Source organism: Danio rerio, chromosome 24 (genome assembly GCF_052040795.2).
Source record: "Danio rerio strain M-AB ecotype USA chromosome 24, GRCz13ab, whole genome shotgun sequence".
Classification (NCBI taxonomy): domain Eukaryota; kingdom Metazoa; phylum Chordata; class Actinopteri; order Cypriniformes; family Danionidae; genus Danio; species Danio rerio.
In genome coordinates this window covers 31,628,204-31,647,500 of record NC_141044.1, presented here as the reverse complement: position 1 = coordinate 31,647,500, position 19,297 = coordinate 31,628,204, and the positions used below count along the sequence as shown (strand labels likewise).

The window sequence follows — 19,297 nt, the reverse complement described above, 5'->3', positions numbered from 1 at the left end:
AGATAGACAGACAGACAGACAGACAGACAGACAGACAGACAGACAGACAGACGGAAAGGACGGACGGATGGACAGACAGACAGACAGATCAATAGATAGATAATGGAGTGATAGATAGATGAATGGATGAATGAATGGATGGAAATCTGACGTTACTTCTCTCTCTACAGCATCTGGCATCTCCTCATCACCCACCACTCCAACACAACTGACCAAGCAGACTTCAGCGTTTCTTGTGGAAGTCAGTCGAAATGACACAGTGCACCGCTCCTCGTCCTCGCCTCTCGACACGGGACAGCCCCACAGTCCACCCACTGCAAAACCACCACCATGTCCCTCCTCAGCACCCATATCTACCTCACGCACGGTAAGTGAACCGACCCTGATGCAGTCATTTTATGTTTCATTTTAAGAAAACGTGGATTTACTATAGATGTTATAATCACTAAATAATTGCATAAGCAACATTAATGACTGCGCCTAATGACTGCCTGATTGTATTTGTTACTGTTCTTCTTATGAATATTGTGCAATAATGTTGAAAATTTTTTGAAAAAGTTGCAAACGCCTGTCTTTGCAAGATTTTGAAAGCCAAAAAAGGTATTTATGACGTACTGATATAATGATATTTATAGTTATATTTATTTAAAGTTCATGATATTTCATAATTTTTAAATGTATCGTTATACAAAAAATGATTCATTGGATTTATACAAAATATTTTTATGGTAAGTGTTTGCAAAAAATTTATATGGGATTACATTTTATGGAATTTAAACAAACACATTTAATTTAGTAATGTTCAACTTAATTTGTAAATTAAATTAAATTAAATTAAATTCAGCATATTTTATAAATCCAATTAATCATTTTTTTCAGGGTATGTATATTATAATCTGTTATTCATACTTGAAATATACATAATGGATACACAGAATTAAATATACACTCACTGGCCACTTTATTAGGTACACCCTACTAATCCCAGGTTGAACCCCCTTTTGCCTTCAGAACTGCATTAATCCTTTGTGACATAGACTCATCAAGGTACTGGAAATGTTCCTCGGAAAGTTTGAGCCATATTGACATGATAGCATCACACTGTTGCTGCAGATTTGTCCGCTGCACATACGTGATGCGAATATCCTGTTTTACAACATCCCAAAGATGCTCTATTGGATTGAAATCCAGTGACTGTGGAGGCCATTTGAGTACAGTGAACTCATTGTCATGTTCATAAAACCAGTCTGAGATGGTTTACGCTTTATGACATGATGTGTTATTCTGCTGGAAGTAGCCATTAGATGATGGGTACACTGTGGTCATAAAGGGATGGACATGGTCAGCAACAATACTCAGGTAGGCTGTGGACTTGACACGATGCTCAATAATGGGCCAAAAGTGTGCCAAGAAAATATTCCATTACACTATTACACCACCACCAGCCTGAACCGGTAATACAAGGCAGGATGAATCCATGCTTTCATGGTGTTGATGCCAAATTCTGACCCAACCATCCAAATGTCACAGCAGAAATCGAGACTCATCAGACAAGACAAGGTTTTTCCAATCTTCTATTGTCCATATTGCTCATCTATAGTCTATTGTGGTGAGCATGTGCGAATTGTAGCCTAAGTTTCCTTTTCTTAGCTGATAGTAGTGGCACCCAGTGTGGTCTTCTGCTGCTGTAGCCCATCTGCCTCAAGGTTGGACGTGTTGTGCATTCAGAAATTCTCTTCTGCATACCTCGGTATTAACGAGTGGCAAATTGAGTTACTGTTGCCTTTCTGTCAGCTTGAACCAATCTGACCATTCTCATCTGATCATTGGCATCAGCAAGACAATGTGCCTACAGAACTGCCACTCACTGGACATTTTCTCTTTTTCCGACCATTCTCTGTAAACCCTTAGAGATGTTTGTGCATAAAAATCCCAGTAGATCAGCAGTTTCTGAAATGCTTAGACCAGCCTGTCTGGCACCAACAACCATGTCACATTTAAAGTCACTTAAATCACCTTTCTTCACCATTCTGATGCTCGGTTTAAACTGCGGAAAATCATCTTGACTATTTCCACATGCTTAAATGCATTGAGTTGCTGACGTGATTGGCTGATTAGAAATTTGCGTTAATGAGCAGTTGGACAGGTGAACCTAATGAAGTGTCCGGTGAGTGTTCATTTATTACATGGCTCCCTGGAATACTTGGTTCTGATTGGTCAATCACACATTCCAAGATATGTTATTCCAAGATAACAACCACTGAAACTAATAACTCAGACAGATCCATCTTTTTACTGAATAACAAGTAAGTTAGTACATCTGCCTTTCTTTCCTTCACATTAAAATAAAGAGCCATTCATTCATTCATTTTCTTTTCGGGATAGTTCCTTTATTAATCAGGGGTCGCCACAGCGGAATGAACCACCAACTTATCCAGCATATGTTTTACGCTGCGGATGCCCTTCCAGCTGCAACCCATCACTGGAAAACATCCATACACACTCATGCACGCTCATACACTACAGACAATTTAGCTCACCCAATACACTTATACCACATGTTTTTGGACTGTGGGGGAAACCGGAGCACCCAGAGGAAACCTACACCATAGGGAGAACATGCAAACTCCACACAAAAATGCCAACTGACTTAGCCGAGGCTCAAACCAGAAACCTTCTTGCTGTGAGGCGATTGTGCTACCCACTGCGCCACTGTGCTGCCCCTAATGCTGCCCCTATTATGATAGGACACCTGGCCTGATGTACATTATCCCTTACACAAAGCATACATATAAAGTACATATATATATATATATATATATATATATATATATATATATATATATATATATATATATATATATATATATATATATATTATAAACAACTTACTTTAAACATCTTTTTTTTATATCTTGACAGTTAAAAAATACATGCATTTCATTCAAATGTATAATCCCTAGATTCTGGATTAGAGAGTATATAATAATTACCATATTGTCAAAATTGTCATTAAAAAATAGGTTATTTTTAAATTATAGTTATTGATTAAATGGTTACAATATTCTTTATAACATCTGTACACACACTTTCACAACTCACCAGATACTGCTGAAGGATCTAATCTGTTTTTCACGACTCAAACCACTGACCGTTTGTCAAGCTCGCATGCCAAAATCAATACAGCAGTCACCATCTGCAATGCTGTTGTCCTTGCCTCCTGCCCGCTAATCAAAGCAGAGGTCCAAGACTGCACTCAGCAGATGTGTCATCAACATCACTTCATCGCTATGCACATTGTGTTTCATGTTTATGTACATTTTGGATTTCTTTTAATACTTACATGAGCCTATTTGATATAGTGATTTAACAATAAGATCTTATAAGCCATATTTACATCCGAAGAAGGCTTGTTTGAGCTGAACTGATGGATGATATCAAGGCATAGTTTCTATGGCTTTTATGACTTTGTGAATTGCTTTGCATAAAAGCATCTGCCAAATGCATAAATGGAAATGTAAGCAAGGATATAAGAAATTTGATGCAACGTTCGCTTCTCATTGCAGTGTATTGCAGTCTGTTTATATTTAACCAGCCCTGAAAATCCACTCTCAGCAATTTTCATTTCATAAACCATTGATCCGCTGCTTCGTGATGAGTGTTGGTGTCATTTGGGTGAATAAAGATTCAAATATACACCAAATCACTGCAGACTTTTTCAGTGTTCACTGCTGTCTGTTAAATAAACAGCATGTCTTTCACTCACTGCCAAGCTCTCACACTTTGAGTATGCTTTTTAACTTTCCCATTGTATAAATTCTAAGATCTGTGAGCTCATGTTGTTTTGTTTGTTTACTTTTGTTGTTGTACATGCATGGAGAGTTCTTTCAAACACGCGTTTGAGCTCATTCGGACAGACACACCCACTGATTCATCAGCCAGGAATTTGGCCACAGTCACATTTTAATTACCCTCCATCCCGTGCCAGATGTTCCTCTGGGAAAGACCAAAAACTTTTGTGAGAAATATCTAGTGGACCTCCTTAAAGGGTAAATGTGTATACAATAGCACTGGTTATATTCTATATAGGTCCGAGGAGGCATGTTAAGAGGAAAAAAAATGGTAACAGATTCATGGGCAAATGGGGATGGCACAAAAACTGTGCTACTCTGTTATTTGCAGTTTATATATATATATATTACACTTTATTAGGTACACATGTCCAACTGCTCATTCATGCAAATTTCTAATCAGACAATTACATGCCAGAAACTCAATGCATTTAAGTCAAGATGATCTGCTGCTGTTCGAACTGAGCATCAGAATGGGGAAGAAGGTGATTTAAGTGACTTTGAATGTGGCATGGTTGTTGGTGCCAGACAGGCTGGTCTGAGTATTTCAGAAACTGCTGATCTACTGGGTTTTTCACACAAAACCATCTCTGGAGTTTATAGAGAATGGTCTGAAAAAAGAGAAAATATCCAGAGGAGAATCAGAGGTCAGAGGAGAATGACCAGACTGGTTCAAGCTGATAGAAAGGCAACAGTATTTCAAATAACCACTCGTTACAACCAAGGTCTGCAGAAGAGCATCTATGAACGCACAACACGTCCAACCTTGAGGCAGACAATAGAAGATTGGACAAAATGTTCTTTGTCTGTTGAGTCTTTTTTTTCTGCCGACATTCGGATGGTTGGGTCACAATTTGGCATGCATGATCACATGGATCCATCCTGCCTTGTATCAGCGGTTCAGGCTGCTGGTGGTGGTGGTTTAACGGTATAATGGAATATTTTCTTGGTACACTTTGGGCCTATTAGTATCAATTGAGCATCGTGTCAAGCCACAGCCTACCTGAGTATTGTTGCTGACCATGGTCATCCCTTTATGACCACAGTGTACCCATCTTCTGATGGCTACTTCCAGCAGGATAACGCACCATGTCATAAAGCGCAAATCATCTCAGACTGGTTTCTTGAACATGACAATGAGTTCACTGTACTCTAATGGCCTCCACAGTCACTGGATCTCAATCCAATAGAGCAGCTTTTGGGATGTGCAGCTGACAAATCTGCAGCAGCAGTGTGATGCTATCATGTCAATATCAAACAAAATCTCAGAGGAATATTTCCAGTATCTTGTTGAATCTCACGAAGGATTAAGGCAGTTCTTAAGGCAAAATGGGGTCCAACCTGGTACTAGTAAGGTTTACCAAATAAAGTGGCCGGTGAGTGTACCCTGTAAATATGTGCACTGTAAATGCTGGGTTCCACATAATTCCTTCATGTTGTCCCAACGCAAACTGATTACTAACTTATTTGTTTTTACAAATTGAAGTGAATTGAACATAAAACAATTAAGTTAACAAAAAAATCTTATGAATTGTGATGTTTCAGTTTGTTTTAAATAAGTTGTCTGAGCAAGCAGCAAAAATATTTTTTGAGTGTGCTAAAAGGCTAAACACATCCTTACTTTCATACTATAAGCCAATTTAACACAGATTTAGAGCAGATTATCCCTAAATTTAAAATTTCCTCATCGTCTATTCTTCCTGATGTGGTTTTAAACCTTTAAGAGCTTCTTTCTTCCATTGAATACAAAAGAAAATATTTTGAAGAATGTCGGTGCAGGCAAAGCATTACTATGGAAGTCAATGGTTCCCAGCACCCAGTATTTTTCCAAACTATATTCTCTTGTGTATACATATATAGGCTTGTTCCCAAAATATTGTGTATAATATAGTCTTGCCTCCTAACAGTATTCTGTCTGAATAAAGAAACCTTTGAACAACTGAGTGAGTAAACGATGACAGGATTTTCATTTTTAGTGAACTGCTCCTTTAACCTGCAGACTCAATAAACGAATCATTTCCTGAATGGATTCAAAAGACTCGGTTCACTCGGAAGATTCAAAATCCCCACCCACCACCAGCCAGCGTTGACAGGCTCACTGCATTCGCTTTTCTATTTGTACATTGTCTACTCGTCACAACAAGAAACGAGTAAGCGGAATAGTTGATTTAAAACACTCCCCGTCAGACCGTCAGCGGCTCCTCATCGCGACTGCAGCAAACTGGAACAGTCCATTTCTAAAAAGCCGGAGGGGGTGGGTCTCTCATGACTGCCTTCACATTGGATGTACATATACACAATCGGAGCACGCCTTCAAACACGGACTGTCACTGCCAGGACCGATGGACTTAAAAACATGAGCACTTAGTTTACTTCCACCGCCGTGATTCGCTTTTTGTTGCGTCTGTTTGTAGACTACTGCATCTTTATTAGACTGACCGCGAACTTCCGATCTCCGCGGTCTCCTCAGCGTCTGTCCGCCGGTGTAAAAGTGTGTGTGTTTGTGTGGAGGACAGCCTGAGATCGCCTCGTCTGAGCTCCACTCTGTCATCTTTCCACAGGTTCACGGTTTATCTGAAGATATGCTGGAGAAACTCGATATCGAGGATGAAGGTAAGCCTCCTTGGGATTCATTTGATGCGAACTGCCGCTGTTTTTCATAACCGATAACGTTAACCTCAGCAGCTTCACCGTCTTGACATTGCGATGTACTTTGCTGATTTATTCACTCCAGAATGATGCCTTCAATTTAATTCCACTAACAATCTTAATTACCGTGAGAATCACTATATAAATAGATTTGAAACGGATTGAATCTGAGGCGATTTGGATTTTACTCCCGTCAGATGGCCATGTATGGCGTTTTTATGTACAGGGTGTCGATTGACTTCCAGCTGGTTGGTCGGAATCACTGGATATCCCAGTAAATGTGTCGGGATCCCCATTCGTCATTTGTAACCTGTTGGGTGTAGATGCGTCAGATGATGCTATTGGCTGGAGACGCTGCGCCCACGTCGAGGAGTCCCTCAGGGTGATGCCCGATTATGTTCATTCTCTTTGCACTTTAAGATATTGATCACTTCGATTAGATTGTTTTTGAAGAGGGCAGGCTCAATGATTGTTTATTAATGCCTTGGGCCTTTTCATATGAGTCAAGGGATAAAAATAACTTTTTTCCTTCACCAGCCACTGCTCAATTTTAGAGCTTTTTTCAGGAGTAAATAAATGACACCTGCATTTTCCGAGTAAGATTTAATTTCAAATGCTTTTCGTTATTTAAAAAGTAATAATGATGATGCATTTGTGTTTATATATTTATTTATTTGAGATATTTTACATTCAAAATTATATTTTTTATTTTGTATTATTTCCAGCCACATAATCATTCAGAAATTACTCCAATGTGCTACTTTAGTGCTGAAGAAACATTTACGAAATATTTATTATTTTCCCCAAATGTTTTAATTGAAAGTTCAAACTTTATATATTGTATGCATAATTTAAAGCAGATTTATTAGCCTTTCTGAAAAAAAATATTTTTCAAATGTTTTTCAACTGATGTTTAACAAAGAAATTTTTACAGTATTTACTATAAAATATACAGTTGAAGTCAGAATTATTAGCCCCATTTTGATTTTTCTTTTTTTTTTATATTTTAAGTATGATATTTTTTTTCTTCTGGAGAAAGTCTTGTTTGTTTTATTTAGGCTACAATAAAATCAGTTTTTAAGTTTTTAAAAGCCATTTTAAGTTCAAACTTTTTAACCCCTTTAAGCTATTTTTTATTTCGATAGTCTACAGAACAAACACTGTTATACAATAACTTGCCTAATTACCCTAACTAGTTAACCTAATTAACCTATTAAGCCTTTAAATGTCACTTTAAGCTGTATAGAACTTTCTTGAAAAATATCTAGTAAAATATTATGTACTGTCATCATGGCAAAGATAAAATAAATCAGTTATTAGAAATGTCATTCAAACTATTATGTTTACAAGTGTGTTGAAAAAATCTTCTCTCAATTAAACAGAAATTGGGGAAAAAAATAAACAGGGGGGTTAATAATTCTGGGGGCTAATAATTCTGACTTCAACTGTATATATATATATGAAATAAAAGCAATTTGTTAATTTAAAAACTTAAAACATTTTCAATTTAACTTAATCTAAAACTATTTTAATATTATATTTTATTTAATATTATATTAAAGATTATTATCAATATTCAATATTAATATTCAATATAATTAGCCCCTTAAAATTATATATATATATATATATATATATATATATATATATATATATATATATATATATTTATATATATATATATATATATATATATATATATATATATATATATATATATATATATATATATATATACATATATACATATATATATATATACATATATTAAGGGTGTCATGATCCTCCAAATCCTCGATTCGATTACATTTTCGATTCTAAAGGCACGATTTGATTCGATTTTCGATTATGAATAATTAATTAATTAATTAATGTCCAATTAATTATTTGTAGCCTACCGTTTTAACTACCTGACCTGCATGGTCTTTGTTTTACCCATAAACAAATCATACAGTAAATAAATAAAGGCAAGTTACACACATAATTACCACCTGTCAATCACTTTTTCTGCGGGACTCGTGAATAGGCAGTGATCTGTGTCGTTATAATGGCGTCGGTAAAAAAGACGCACAACCAACAAGAACCAGCCAACAGTATCTGAGGTGTTCGCTAAAATGACTAAGTACAAGTGAGTAAAAGATTGAAGCAGTCTACTGATCCTCTGACTGCCTGGACCTGCTGGCTCGAGCGCATGACTGTGTATGCGTCTGTGTCTGTGTGGTCACGTGATTGGCATTTTCCGCGAGCGGATTTGCAACGGGGGCGGGCGGAGGATCGCGATGCCGGTGTTGTCTATCGGACGAACCGTACGTAATACGTACATAGCAGAGCTTGCAAAACTGTTCTTTTGTCGACAACACGAAATCCAAAATGCTTACACACCGGCGACTTCATTGAAAGAGGAGAGGGTTTCTGTCGACGGGTCTCCTGCTTCTGCAGTTTAACAAGCACTTCAACAAGCCGTTTTTTTTCCCGCTTGGCAAGCCAAGCTGATGTGACATGGGGGCGTGGCAGCATCAACGATTCTTTTTTTTTGATTCGAAATCGAAATTGAGCATAAATCGAAATCGTGACACCCCTAATATATATATATATATATATATATATATATATATATATATATATATATATATATATATATATATTTTTTTTTTTTTAATTATTTTTTTACTGGTTTCAGAACAAACCACTGTTGTTCAGTGGCTTGCCTAATGAATCAGCTTGTCTAGTTAACATAATTAACCTAGATCAGTTCTTAAATTGCACTTTGAGCTGAATACTGGTATCTTGTAAAATATTATGTACTGTCATCATGGCAACAACAAAAGAAATGAGTTATCTAGATGTTTTATCTTAGTAAAAATCTCTCTGTTAATCAGCGCTTGGGAAATATTTTTAAATTTAAGTCTTTAACTGAATCACACTGATATAAGATTTTTTTTGTATATACTTTATACTATACTTATAGTAGCTAATAGCTGCTGTTTTTAAATAAAAAAATAATATCCAATAATGATAACTGGACTTAACCAGGAATGCTGTTTGACAGGGTATGAACCTGAGACTGTATTCATGCTTTCGCCTCTGGCAAGGTTTTTCCCAGTAATATCAGGCGAACATACCACACTGATCTGGCAATGCAAGTCTTGCCATTATTTATAAAGGCTTTAGCTGCTGTGCTTTAAACTATTGTGCCTTTTAGGGGAAACAGAGCAGAAGCTACAGATCTGCTTTCTCATGCTGAGCTTATGGGTTTATCCCAGAGCCACTGATGTGACAACGAAGTCCTCAGAACCTTCTCTAGAATTCATATCACCACACAAACAGATATTCATCTTTGTACTGTACAGCCCAGGCTTGCATTTTTGTTTGTTATGCTAACAGTGGTTGATTTGAAATGTGTTGTTAATAATTTAAAACAATGGGTGTTCACTTTTTTTTGATGAGGTTGTTTTAGTGTGCACTATTACTCTCTATTGGGCCTGATGTAAAGGAAGAATTCACAGTAAAGGGACTCATGTTCATGAAGAGTAAAGGCAGATTAGGATGCATCTTAGTTTTGTTTAGTTTAATAAATAAAAATATTATTTGCAGCACACAAGTTTTATTTTATTATCTAATTAATGCATATTATTATTATTATTATTCAAATTATTATTATTACTATTATAATAATTATTATTATTAAGTATTTATACTAAGTATTATATTTTCATTCATTACTTACAGCTCTGACTCTGCAAACAGATTTTCTTTTTTTAATTTACCATTTTTTAAATAATTTACATAATACCTTTTATGGCCAACTTGGTAAACTGTTTCGTTTAATTTAGCAAAAAAATATTTTTATTATTTTAAAATATACAATTTAATGTTATTTTGTGTAATTTTATATTTAATAATTGTTTTATTTTAATTGAAGTTTTGATAGTTTTGTACTTTTTAATATTTATATAAATTCAAATTCAAATTTTTTATTTAAAATTGATTAAAATTGGTTCTGTTAATTAACAAGGCAGCATTTTTATTCTCATTACTCTTGCATTTATCATTTTTCTTAATGATTGAAGTTTTAAAGTAATATATTTTATATAATTTCAGCTTTATTTTCAACACCAAATCTTAACCGAGTGGTTCGCTTAGCTTACAGCAGGGGTGCCCAAACTCAGTCCTGGAGGGCCGGTATCCTGCATATTTCAATTCCAACCCCAAGTAAACACCTGAACCAGCAAATCAAGCTCTTTCTGGGTATACAAAAACTTCCAGGCAGGTGTGTTGAAGCAAGTTGGAGCTAAACTATGCATGACACCGACCCTCCAGAACTGAGTTTGGACACCCCTGGCTCACAGACATAAAGCTAACAAGTACTTTAAAAGCATGACTCATATGGACTTATTCTGATACTTTTTATAGCACAACTGTGCCTGTTTTAAAGCTTGAAGCTTCAGTAAATGTTTAGCTAAGATGATCGTTAAAAACTCTGCTTTTTGCAGGGTAAAATGCAGTAATGAATAATATCAGATATAGTTTACAGGCAATCTAATGTCATATGAAGACGTCCAGCACAGAGCTGTGTGCTTTTTGAAGTATTAATAGCATGTGCTAGTTTCTGAAGCGGCACCATTAAATGATGTCTGAAGACATTTGTTTGAAGTATTCTGGCGTGGCCTGGTGTGTCGCTTTAATAGGATCTGAAAACCAGAGTGTTTTCAACAAACAAAAGCTTTATTCTGCAGTAATTCAGTTCTTTGAATAGCCACAAAAACAGCCAAAAACAGCCACGAAAACAGCCAAAGTGTCATGCCTCCGGTTGTAGCAGATCCAAATGCTCTGACTTTCTACAAGGCTTTGTTTTTTCATTTATTTGAGGGTTTTAAATAAATTTTGATTAACTCAAATGCCACACTAGAATGACTCTATTGTTTCCCTCCTAATGAAGTTTGCAGAAAAATGGCAGTTTTCAAAAGAACAACCCCCCGCTTGCTATTGGCCAGGTAAAAAAGAGAGCAACAGTCTGGTCTCAGATGTAAAAACTCATTAAACAGTAACTTATAAATCTTTTAAAGACAGACCTGTTGTGTGCTCAGAGGTTAATGGGTTGTATATGCTTTTGTTGAACCCGTCTGTTCTTATTTTTAAATAAGTCTTAGTCAATGTAGAGTGGAGTTTGTGCAGGAAAAAACTACACTCTCCATTATGCTGTATAGACAAGTCTACCAATCAAAGAGTAACAGCGAGCAAAACACACACACATACAAAAAAAACTTTAGATTTGCAAACTCCTATATATGAAAATAATAAAATATGCTTCTTAGCTTTTAAATGGTTAATTTCTGTGAGATTTGATTTAAATCGAAGTAAGAGATGAGTCAACCTTCACTGTCTTTCCCAGTTAAAAGAGAGTTGCGGTGTGGAGAAGCCCCAAAGAAGCGTACCAAACAGACTGTTGCCTGCCCATCAGTGGATCAGTGATTGTTTGGGCTGCAAAACCATGGCACTCTCTAGGCCCAATAGTGCTAGATTGGTGTATCTCCTTTAATACATGCTCAGCATATATAAATACATCCTTTACAAATCTCTTATTTAAATTAATATTTTTTTATAGGATGCGTTGCAATATTATTTTTGTGCATATGCATTAGTTTAATCAGTAAAGCCAAATGTGGAGCTCATCTAACAAAATAATTTACGATTATGGTAATCAGTAGCCCAAATGTATATGTTAGGGGAAAATGTTAAATAAAAATTTAAAAAGATATTAAGAAAAAAAAAAAATAATAAATATATATATATATATATATATTTTTTAGTTTGTAATTTTTTTGCAGTATTTTACATGAAATTAAATGTATTATCTTTGGATTTCTAAAGATGCTCTTGACTAATATATATATAGTCTGTTTGGATCAAATGCACCAAAATATATTACTGAGAAATGGACAAAAACATACATTTTTAAAATGAGGTGTACTTGTTTGTGCTGAGCACTGTAAATACACAAATATTATGTCTTTTCATGGTGTGTTCTTAAAAAAAATGATATGATTAATTAGACATGACAACATGTTTTTATGTTAATCATAACTTATCAAACTTAGTTAATCCAGTTTTAACTTAATTTAATTTATACAGGCTGTTTACAGGGTATCTGCGGGGTCTTCAAGTTTTAAAATGTCTTAAATTTCAAAAACAAAAAAATGAACAGAAATATTGTCTTGTAGGTCTTAAATAATTTTAAACAGTTCTTAGTTTTCCTTTGTTTTTTCAATCGATCAACCACACATCCAATCATCAACAATACATTTTTATAAAACTTTTAGCAAAACTCTATTTATAACTAATATTGTAAAAGTGTGCTGTGTATACACTTAGTTTTTAAAGTTTTTTTAAGTTAAATTTTAAGTTTTAAGTTAAAATACTGTATGTATACAACTAGGGTCTGCTTGTTTTGACACATTATTTAAAATACGTGGCTAATAAATAACCAATTATATTTAGATTTTTGATGGGGCAAGTACATTTTTTTTCTTCTGTGCTATTAAAAATCATTGACATTTAGCTCTGTACACGGTTGAAGTCAGAATTATTAGCCCCCTTTTGATTGTTTTTTTTTTTCTTTTTTAAATATTTCCCAAATGATGTTTAACTGAGCAAGGCCATTTTCACAGTATGTCCGATAATATTTTTTCTTCTGGAGAAAGTCTTATTTGTTTTATTTCAGCTAGAATAAAAGCAGTTTTAAATAAAAAAATATATATTTTAGGCACAAAATTATTAGCCTCTTTAAGCTATTTTTTCCAATTAATGAATAAATTATTTATTAGAAATGAGTTATTAAAACTATTGTGATTAGAAATGTGTTGAAAAAAAATCTTCTCTCCGTTAAACCGAAATTGGGGAAAAATATTAATAATTCTAATTTTAACTGCAAGTCTGAAATTTCATTCTCAATGGTTTTTAAAAAAGACTTAAACTTGACTTGGTGAAGCCTGCAGAAACCCTGTCTTTAATATGATGTAATTAAGTTGATTTAATGTAATTTCAGTCATAATGACTAGTAAGGATGATTTGATCCAGCTTAATTTAAGACCGTCATGTCATTTTTACAGTGTAGGTGAAGCTAAAGGGCTTTTCATGCACTTTGTTTTCTGCAACCCTCTAATTGGTGGAATTTTCCATATGCATCATGGGAGATGTAGTTTAACTGCACAAATGCTATAATTACACATGATTATTTTAAGAATGTCAAATTAATGCAAACAGATGGGACCAACAAAATGAACATTTGATTTATGGAATGCTTCAATGCTTGCTTATATTTAATTCAAAATTGTAATATTTGTATGACCAAACCCTAATGAAAGTTGAAAAAGTACACATTCCCTCATTTCAAGCCTTTCTGCTGTAGTTTCAAATCCAGTTTCCTCTGGAGCAGCAGCTGCTGGACTGTCCTATTTTAACCGTTTCCATGAGCTAATGCTAGACCCGCTGCAAGGCTATTCTTTGACAACAGCCAGTGGTGTTAAACTGCGCTGAGCTGAAGCGATGGTGAGAAATACTTTGAACACCAGGCTTTTATTAACCACACCACACTTAGTGAGACTACACAGTATTGTATTGGCTGCTTTTTGTGGGCCGACACTGTGAAAGATGTGTTGAAGTCCATCACTTGCTCATAAAACACCTTAGGCAATTAACAGGGCTGTTTATTCGATGTTAACTTAACCTAGTTAAAATACAGGTTCTTTTGTGGAAACTGTCAAGCTAGTGCATATGAACATAAAGAAGTAGACAGTAACAGATGTTTTATCCACTGGTGTTTTTGATGGATCTTCGCTAAAATAATCAGGCTAGGTGTCGAGAATATGAGTGCAGATGTGCTCTGAGGCTGTTTATAATGGTGTTTTTTCATTTGAATAAAAATGAGCCTCATCCAGGCTGACGTTTCCACTCTGTTTCAGAAAAGATCTTCATCCACGCTACTGTACTAAAAACACTGTCAAAAGCAAACAGTAACTAATGGTATAAAATTGTAGCCTTAATGTACAGCTATTAAATATACTTCTAAAGGTATTTTTTATAAACAATTTTTAAATAGAGCGACGCAGTGACGCAGTAGACAGTGCTGTCGCCTCACAGCAAGTAGGTGGCTGGTTCGAGTCTCGGTCTGTTTAGTTGGCGTTTCTGTGTGAGTATGTGTATGGGTGTTTTCCAGAGATGGGTTGCTGCTGGACAGGCATCCGCTGCGTAAAACATATGCTGGATAAGTTGGCTGTTCATTCGGCTGTGACGACTCCAGATTAATAAAGGGACTAAGCCGAAAAGAAAACGATAGAATTATTAAATTGGGTTGAGATGGAATAAATGCACATCGTTTGATTTGTATTCAGAGGAAGATGAAAATCTGAAAATAAATAGATTTAATACAAAATTACATGTATAACTTAAATTAGTTCACCCTTTTTTAAAAATTTTAATTTTTATCCATTTCTCTGAGAATACAGGTGATTTTGGTGGATTTAAACTAAATTTTATTTAACCTTTAAATCCATTGGAGTTTGGACACCTTGCATCTTTAGTTGTAGCAAAACTTCACTCTAATTTAAATTCAAAGGAGTTATTGCAAAAAAATACAACCTACACAATTTCTTTTTTTTTTCTTTTTAACTTTTTTAAATTTTACTTTGAGAAAAGAGAAAAGAAAAAAAGACCGCAGGGAAAAAATAGAAATACAAAAGCAAAGAACAAAGCGGTTGTCATAAGGGTTACAAAATCAAGTCATAATACATTTGACATACTGTACATAATCACAAATTGTTCACAAATTGTTGACATATTCAGACCATTTTTGACAGTACGTGTTACACTTTTTAAAAAATCAAAAAAAATTAAAAGTCAGTCTCCCCATACAGTGTATTTCCTTTACAATTCCTATCCATTGAGCCTTTGTTGCAGGATCAGACTGAAACCATTTTCGGGTTATGGCTTTTCTGCTACTTACCAAAAGGATTTCAATGAAGTATTTGTCAATAGTTGGAATAATTTCTGGTATTTTCCCAAGGTATAATCTAATAAATGTGTATAGTCCAATTCTTCTCCAGTTATCTTTGTTATTTCAGTCGCTATTTCATACCAGAAGGTCTGTATTTTTAGGCAAGCCCAAAAAAACATGAAAATGGTTTGCCATTGAGGTTACAAACTACACAATTTCAACACAATTTTCCAAGGTTCTTTTGATTTTTCTCATTTATTAAGATTTTATTTGGGTTTTTTTCCCAGCATATTAATTTTGGTGTATTTTTTTGGACTGATCCAAATTATTATATTTTTGGTTAGATTTATTTATTTATTATTTAGATTTAGTTTTTTTTTTGTTAGCAGGGTGTGCTTTCTGACAGTTTCCGAAAATATACATACACAGTGGTCACATATTGTGCGTTTTAGGCTGCATAGTGTGGACAGAGATAATTTTTCAGAAACACAATAAAAACGCCAGTCTGTTCGAGAAGCGTTTCATTTTAAGACACCATTTTAAAAATGAAAACGCACTAGTGCAAACAGCACCTGAAACAAAACCCCTGAAGTTTCCAAACTAAAACTCTTCAGCAGTTGTACAATATAAATTTCAGTTTTCAGTGTAGTGTGGATGACAGGCATAATTGTATAGCAGATTTTGTGTTTGAGTTAAAAAAGCACTAGTGTAAATGTAGTCGGAGCTCTCCTTGGCTGAACTTGCAGCTTTGAGAAAGATTTTAGTGTTGTTTTTAGTCTAGACAGCTCATGAAGAAGCAGCTCGGTGTCTAAGATACTACTGTAAGAATTACCATGGCAACTGGTGACATTAGGCTGGATGCTGCTGAAAGGAACAAGAGAGACATCAGAGTCCACAGTTCAGTGAGTTCATGGCACACATTTGTGTCTCACTGCCAGATCTAATACAGCTCTTAACTGTGGCTTAAATAGAGGGTTCTCTAGGTTATGTTGATTTTGGTAAAAGGAAAATATTAAAGCTGCATTCATTTTGAATCTTAAAAATATTTAATGTTGTCATTCTTGTTTACTTCTCGATGTTTTCTTTTCACTGTATAATGCTTAAGTACTATATTACATAATAGAATGATAAAATAAATAACGATAAAGATAAAATGTTAAAATATTATAATAGTAAATAATAAATAATTTTTAGATTTAAATATGAAAAATATGTTTAATCAATATGGTTTTTAATAAATATTAATATTTTTACAGTAATATAATGTATTACGTGTAATAAAGATAGTGTTTATGTTGGTAATAATAATAATAATAAAAAAATAATAACAAATGGTAAATAATTTTATATTAAACATGAAAAATATATAATATTTTACGTAATTGTTAATAAATATTAATGCTTTTTTCACAGTATAAATGTATTGAGTGTAAAAAAGATAGCATTCATGTTTGATGATGATAATAATTAATAATAATAATATTAATAGAAAATGGTAAATAATTTGATATTAAATATGAAAAATTTATTTACTTAGCATTTTTTTAAATAAATATTAATGCTTTTCACAGTATAAATTTATTGAGTGTAATAAAGATAACATTCATGTTAATAATAACATTAGAAAATGGTAAATAATTTATATTAAATATAAAAGATATATTTAATTTACATAATTTTTAAAATAAATAATAATGCTCACAGTATAAATGTATTGGGTGTAATAAAGATGGCATTCATATTGGTAATAATAATAATAATAATAATAATATAATAATAATAGTAGTACATGGTAAATAAGTTTCATAGTTAAATATGATTCAGAAGGTCATGGTTCACAGTCATTAAATTATTGCTTTGTATAATTTTTATTTTACATACAAATTATGACCTTCTGAATAATATAATTGACCAGATTAATGCACCAAAAAATAAAAAAAACAAAAGCGCGCAGTGCAAACTTTATTACTCCTAGTTAAATATGAAAAAGATTATATCTATTCTATATAATTTTTAAATCAATATAAATGCTTTTTACAGTATTAATGTATTAAGTGTAATAAAGATAGCATTCATGTTGGTAATAATAATAATAATTAGATAGCATTCATGTTGGTAATGATAATAATAATAATAATGATAATAATTATTTTTATTATTATTATTATTAAATTGTAATATTATAAAAGTATTATCGGTTAATGTACATTCTATTTTATACTGTATAAAATCTATCAAGTATTGTATAATACTGTAAATTTGATGATGATGATAATTGCATTGTTATATTTATATAATTTCTGACATTCTTTAAAATTTAAAAAAAGTATAAATGTATTATCATAAAAAGATAAATCATACATTAAATATTGAAATAATGACTTGCAATGATGCAGAAATACACATTATGAAAATATTTACAATATGAATTTTTTTTATCATATTTTAGTATGACGTAAGGTGTTTGTTCTATGTATGTTGAATAGAAAATTTATTGTTTAGGGTTTTTATTATTACCAATATAGTCATTATAATATAAGTATGCATGCTATATTGCATTTGGATATATAATAACTAAAATATTTTCCTTACAACGTGTGTTTGTGTACATATATACTGAAAATAATAAATGTATTTTATTATTCCTTGATTTAATGTACTTATTTTTTTACCTTACACCGTATAACATCATATTTTTGTTTGAGTGTTTTTCTTTGTGTAAAGAAATTACACAACACAAGAAGTTCTCACAACACTCATTTTTTAGTCTTCTGTTCTCTTTAGTAATGAATATTTGTTCTCCAAAGCTTGTTCAGTTTAATGTTCATTACTGTAGGTCATTTAAATAATAAGACACACTTTTATTATGAATGCATCAGTTCCTCTGCCCTCTGCAGCGTGTTAGAGCATGAAAACAGCATATTGGCATCATGCACGTACATGTCACTTCCCTTCAGATTGACTGTGTTTCCATTTATTTGTGTCTTTACAGCTGTTGAACATTCTGAGAGCGACATTTACATGCGGTTTATGAAGTCACATAAGTGCTATGACATCGTCCCTACCAGCTCCAAACTTGTGGTCTTTGACACAACGCTGCAGGTAAGAGCTCCCTGGATCTCTGGACATAAAAACCATACATCAGACATATTTTTCATGACTTATAAAATACTTATTCTTGTAAGTTCATAAAAATTATAATGGTATGATTTATTTAATTTTCATAATAATTTTTTATTTTAATTGGGCACTCAAAACACTTTACAGATAGGGGGGAATCTCCTCATCCACCACCAGTGTGCAGCATCCGCCTGGATGACATGACAGCAGCAGTATAGAATCCCCTTCACTATACTGGGGTCATTAGGACCTACACAGACCGCAGGTTGAGCGCCCCCTGCTGGTCTCAGTAACACCACATCCGTCATCAACCTAACTGTCCCATGTGGTTTTCTATGCAGGTACTGACCAGGCTCAACCTGCTTAGCTTCAGTGGGTGATCATGTGAGTTGCAGGGAGCTAGCTGTTGGCAATATGATGTATAATAATATGATACGGTTAAAATTGCTGTAAAATTTACAGCATTGCTGGGAATTTTGGTTTTCAAGTGCACTGTTTTACAGAAGAGTTGTAATAATTTACTGTGTGCTTGTAAACTTTACAGTATTACTGGCAAATTCTACAGTATTACTGACAACATTTGCAAATTCACTGTAAATTAACAGTATTGCTGGCAACCAAAATTTACAGCAATACCATAAATTTTACAGCATTTTTTACAGTGTATATCATTTAAAATTGCACA

General features: G+C 33.6%; 1 protein-coding gene across 17 annotated transcripts in view; it reads left to right on the top strand.

Moving 5' to 3' along the window:
* Positions 1-19,297, top strand: part of prkag2a (protein kinase, AMP-activated, gamma 2 non-catalytic subunit a) — a 125,369-nt gene that overhangs the window by 67,149 nt on the left and 38,923 nt on the right. For 11 of the 17 annotated variants that reach the window (XR_015524561.1, XR_015524562.1, XR_015524563.1 and 8 more), the window contains 3 exon segments: positions 171-367; positions 6,413-6,464; positions 18,485-18,594. Coding sequence is in view for 10 of the 17 variants with exons in the window: in XM_087308839.1 (XP_087164965.1) it covers positions 171-367; positions 6,413-6,464; positions 18,485-18,594 (359 nt within the window). In the remaining 7 variants the exon portion in view is untranslated. 17 annotated transcript variants of the gene reach the window in all.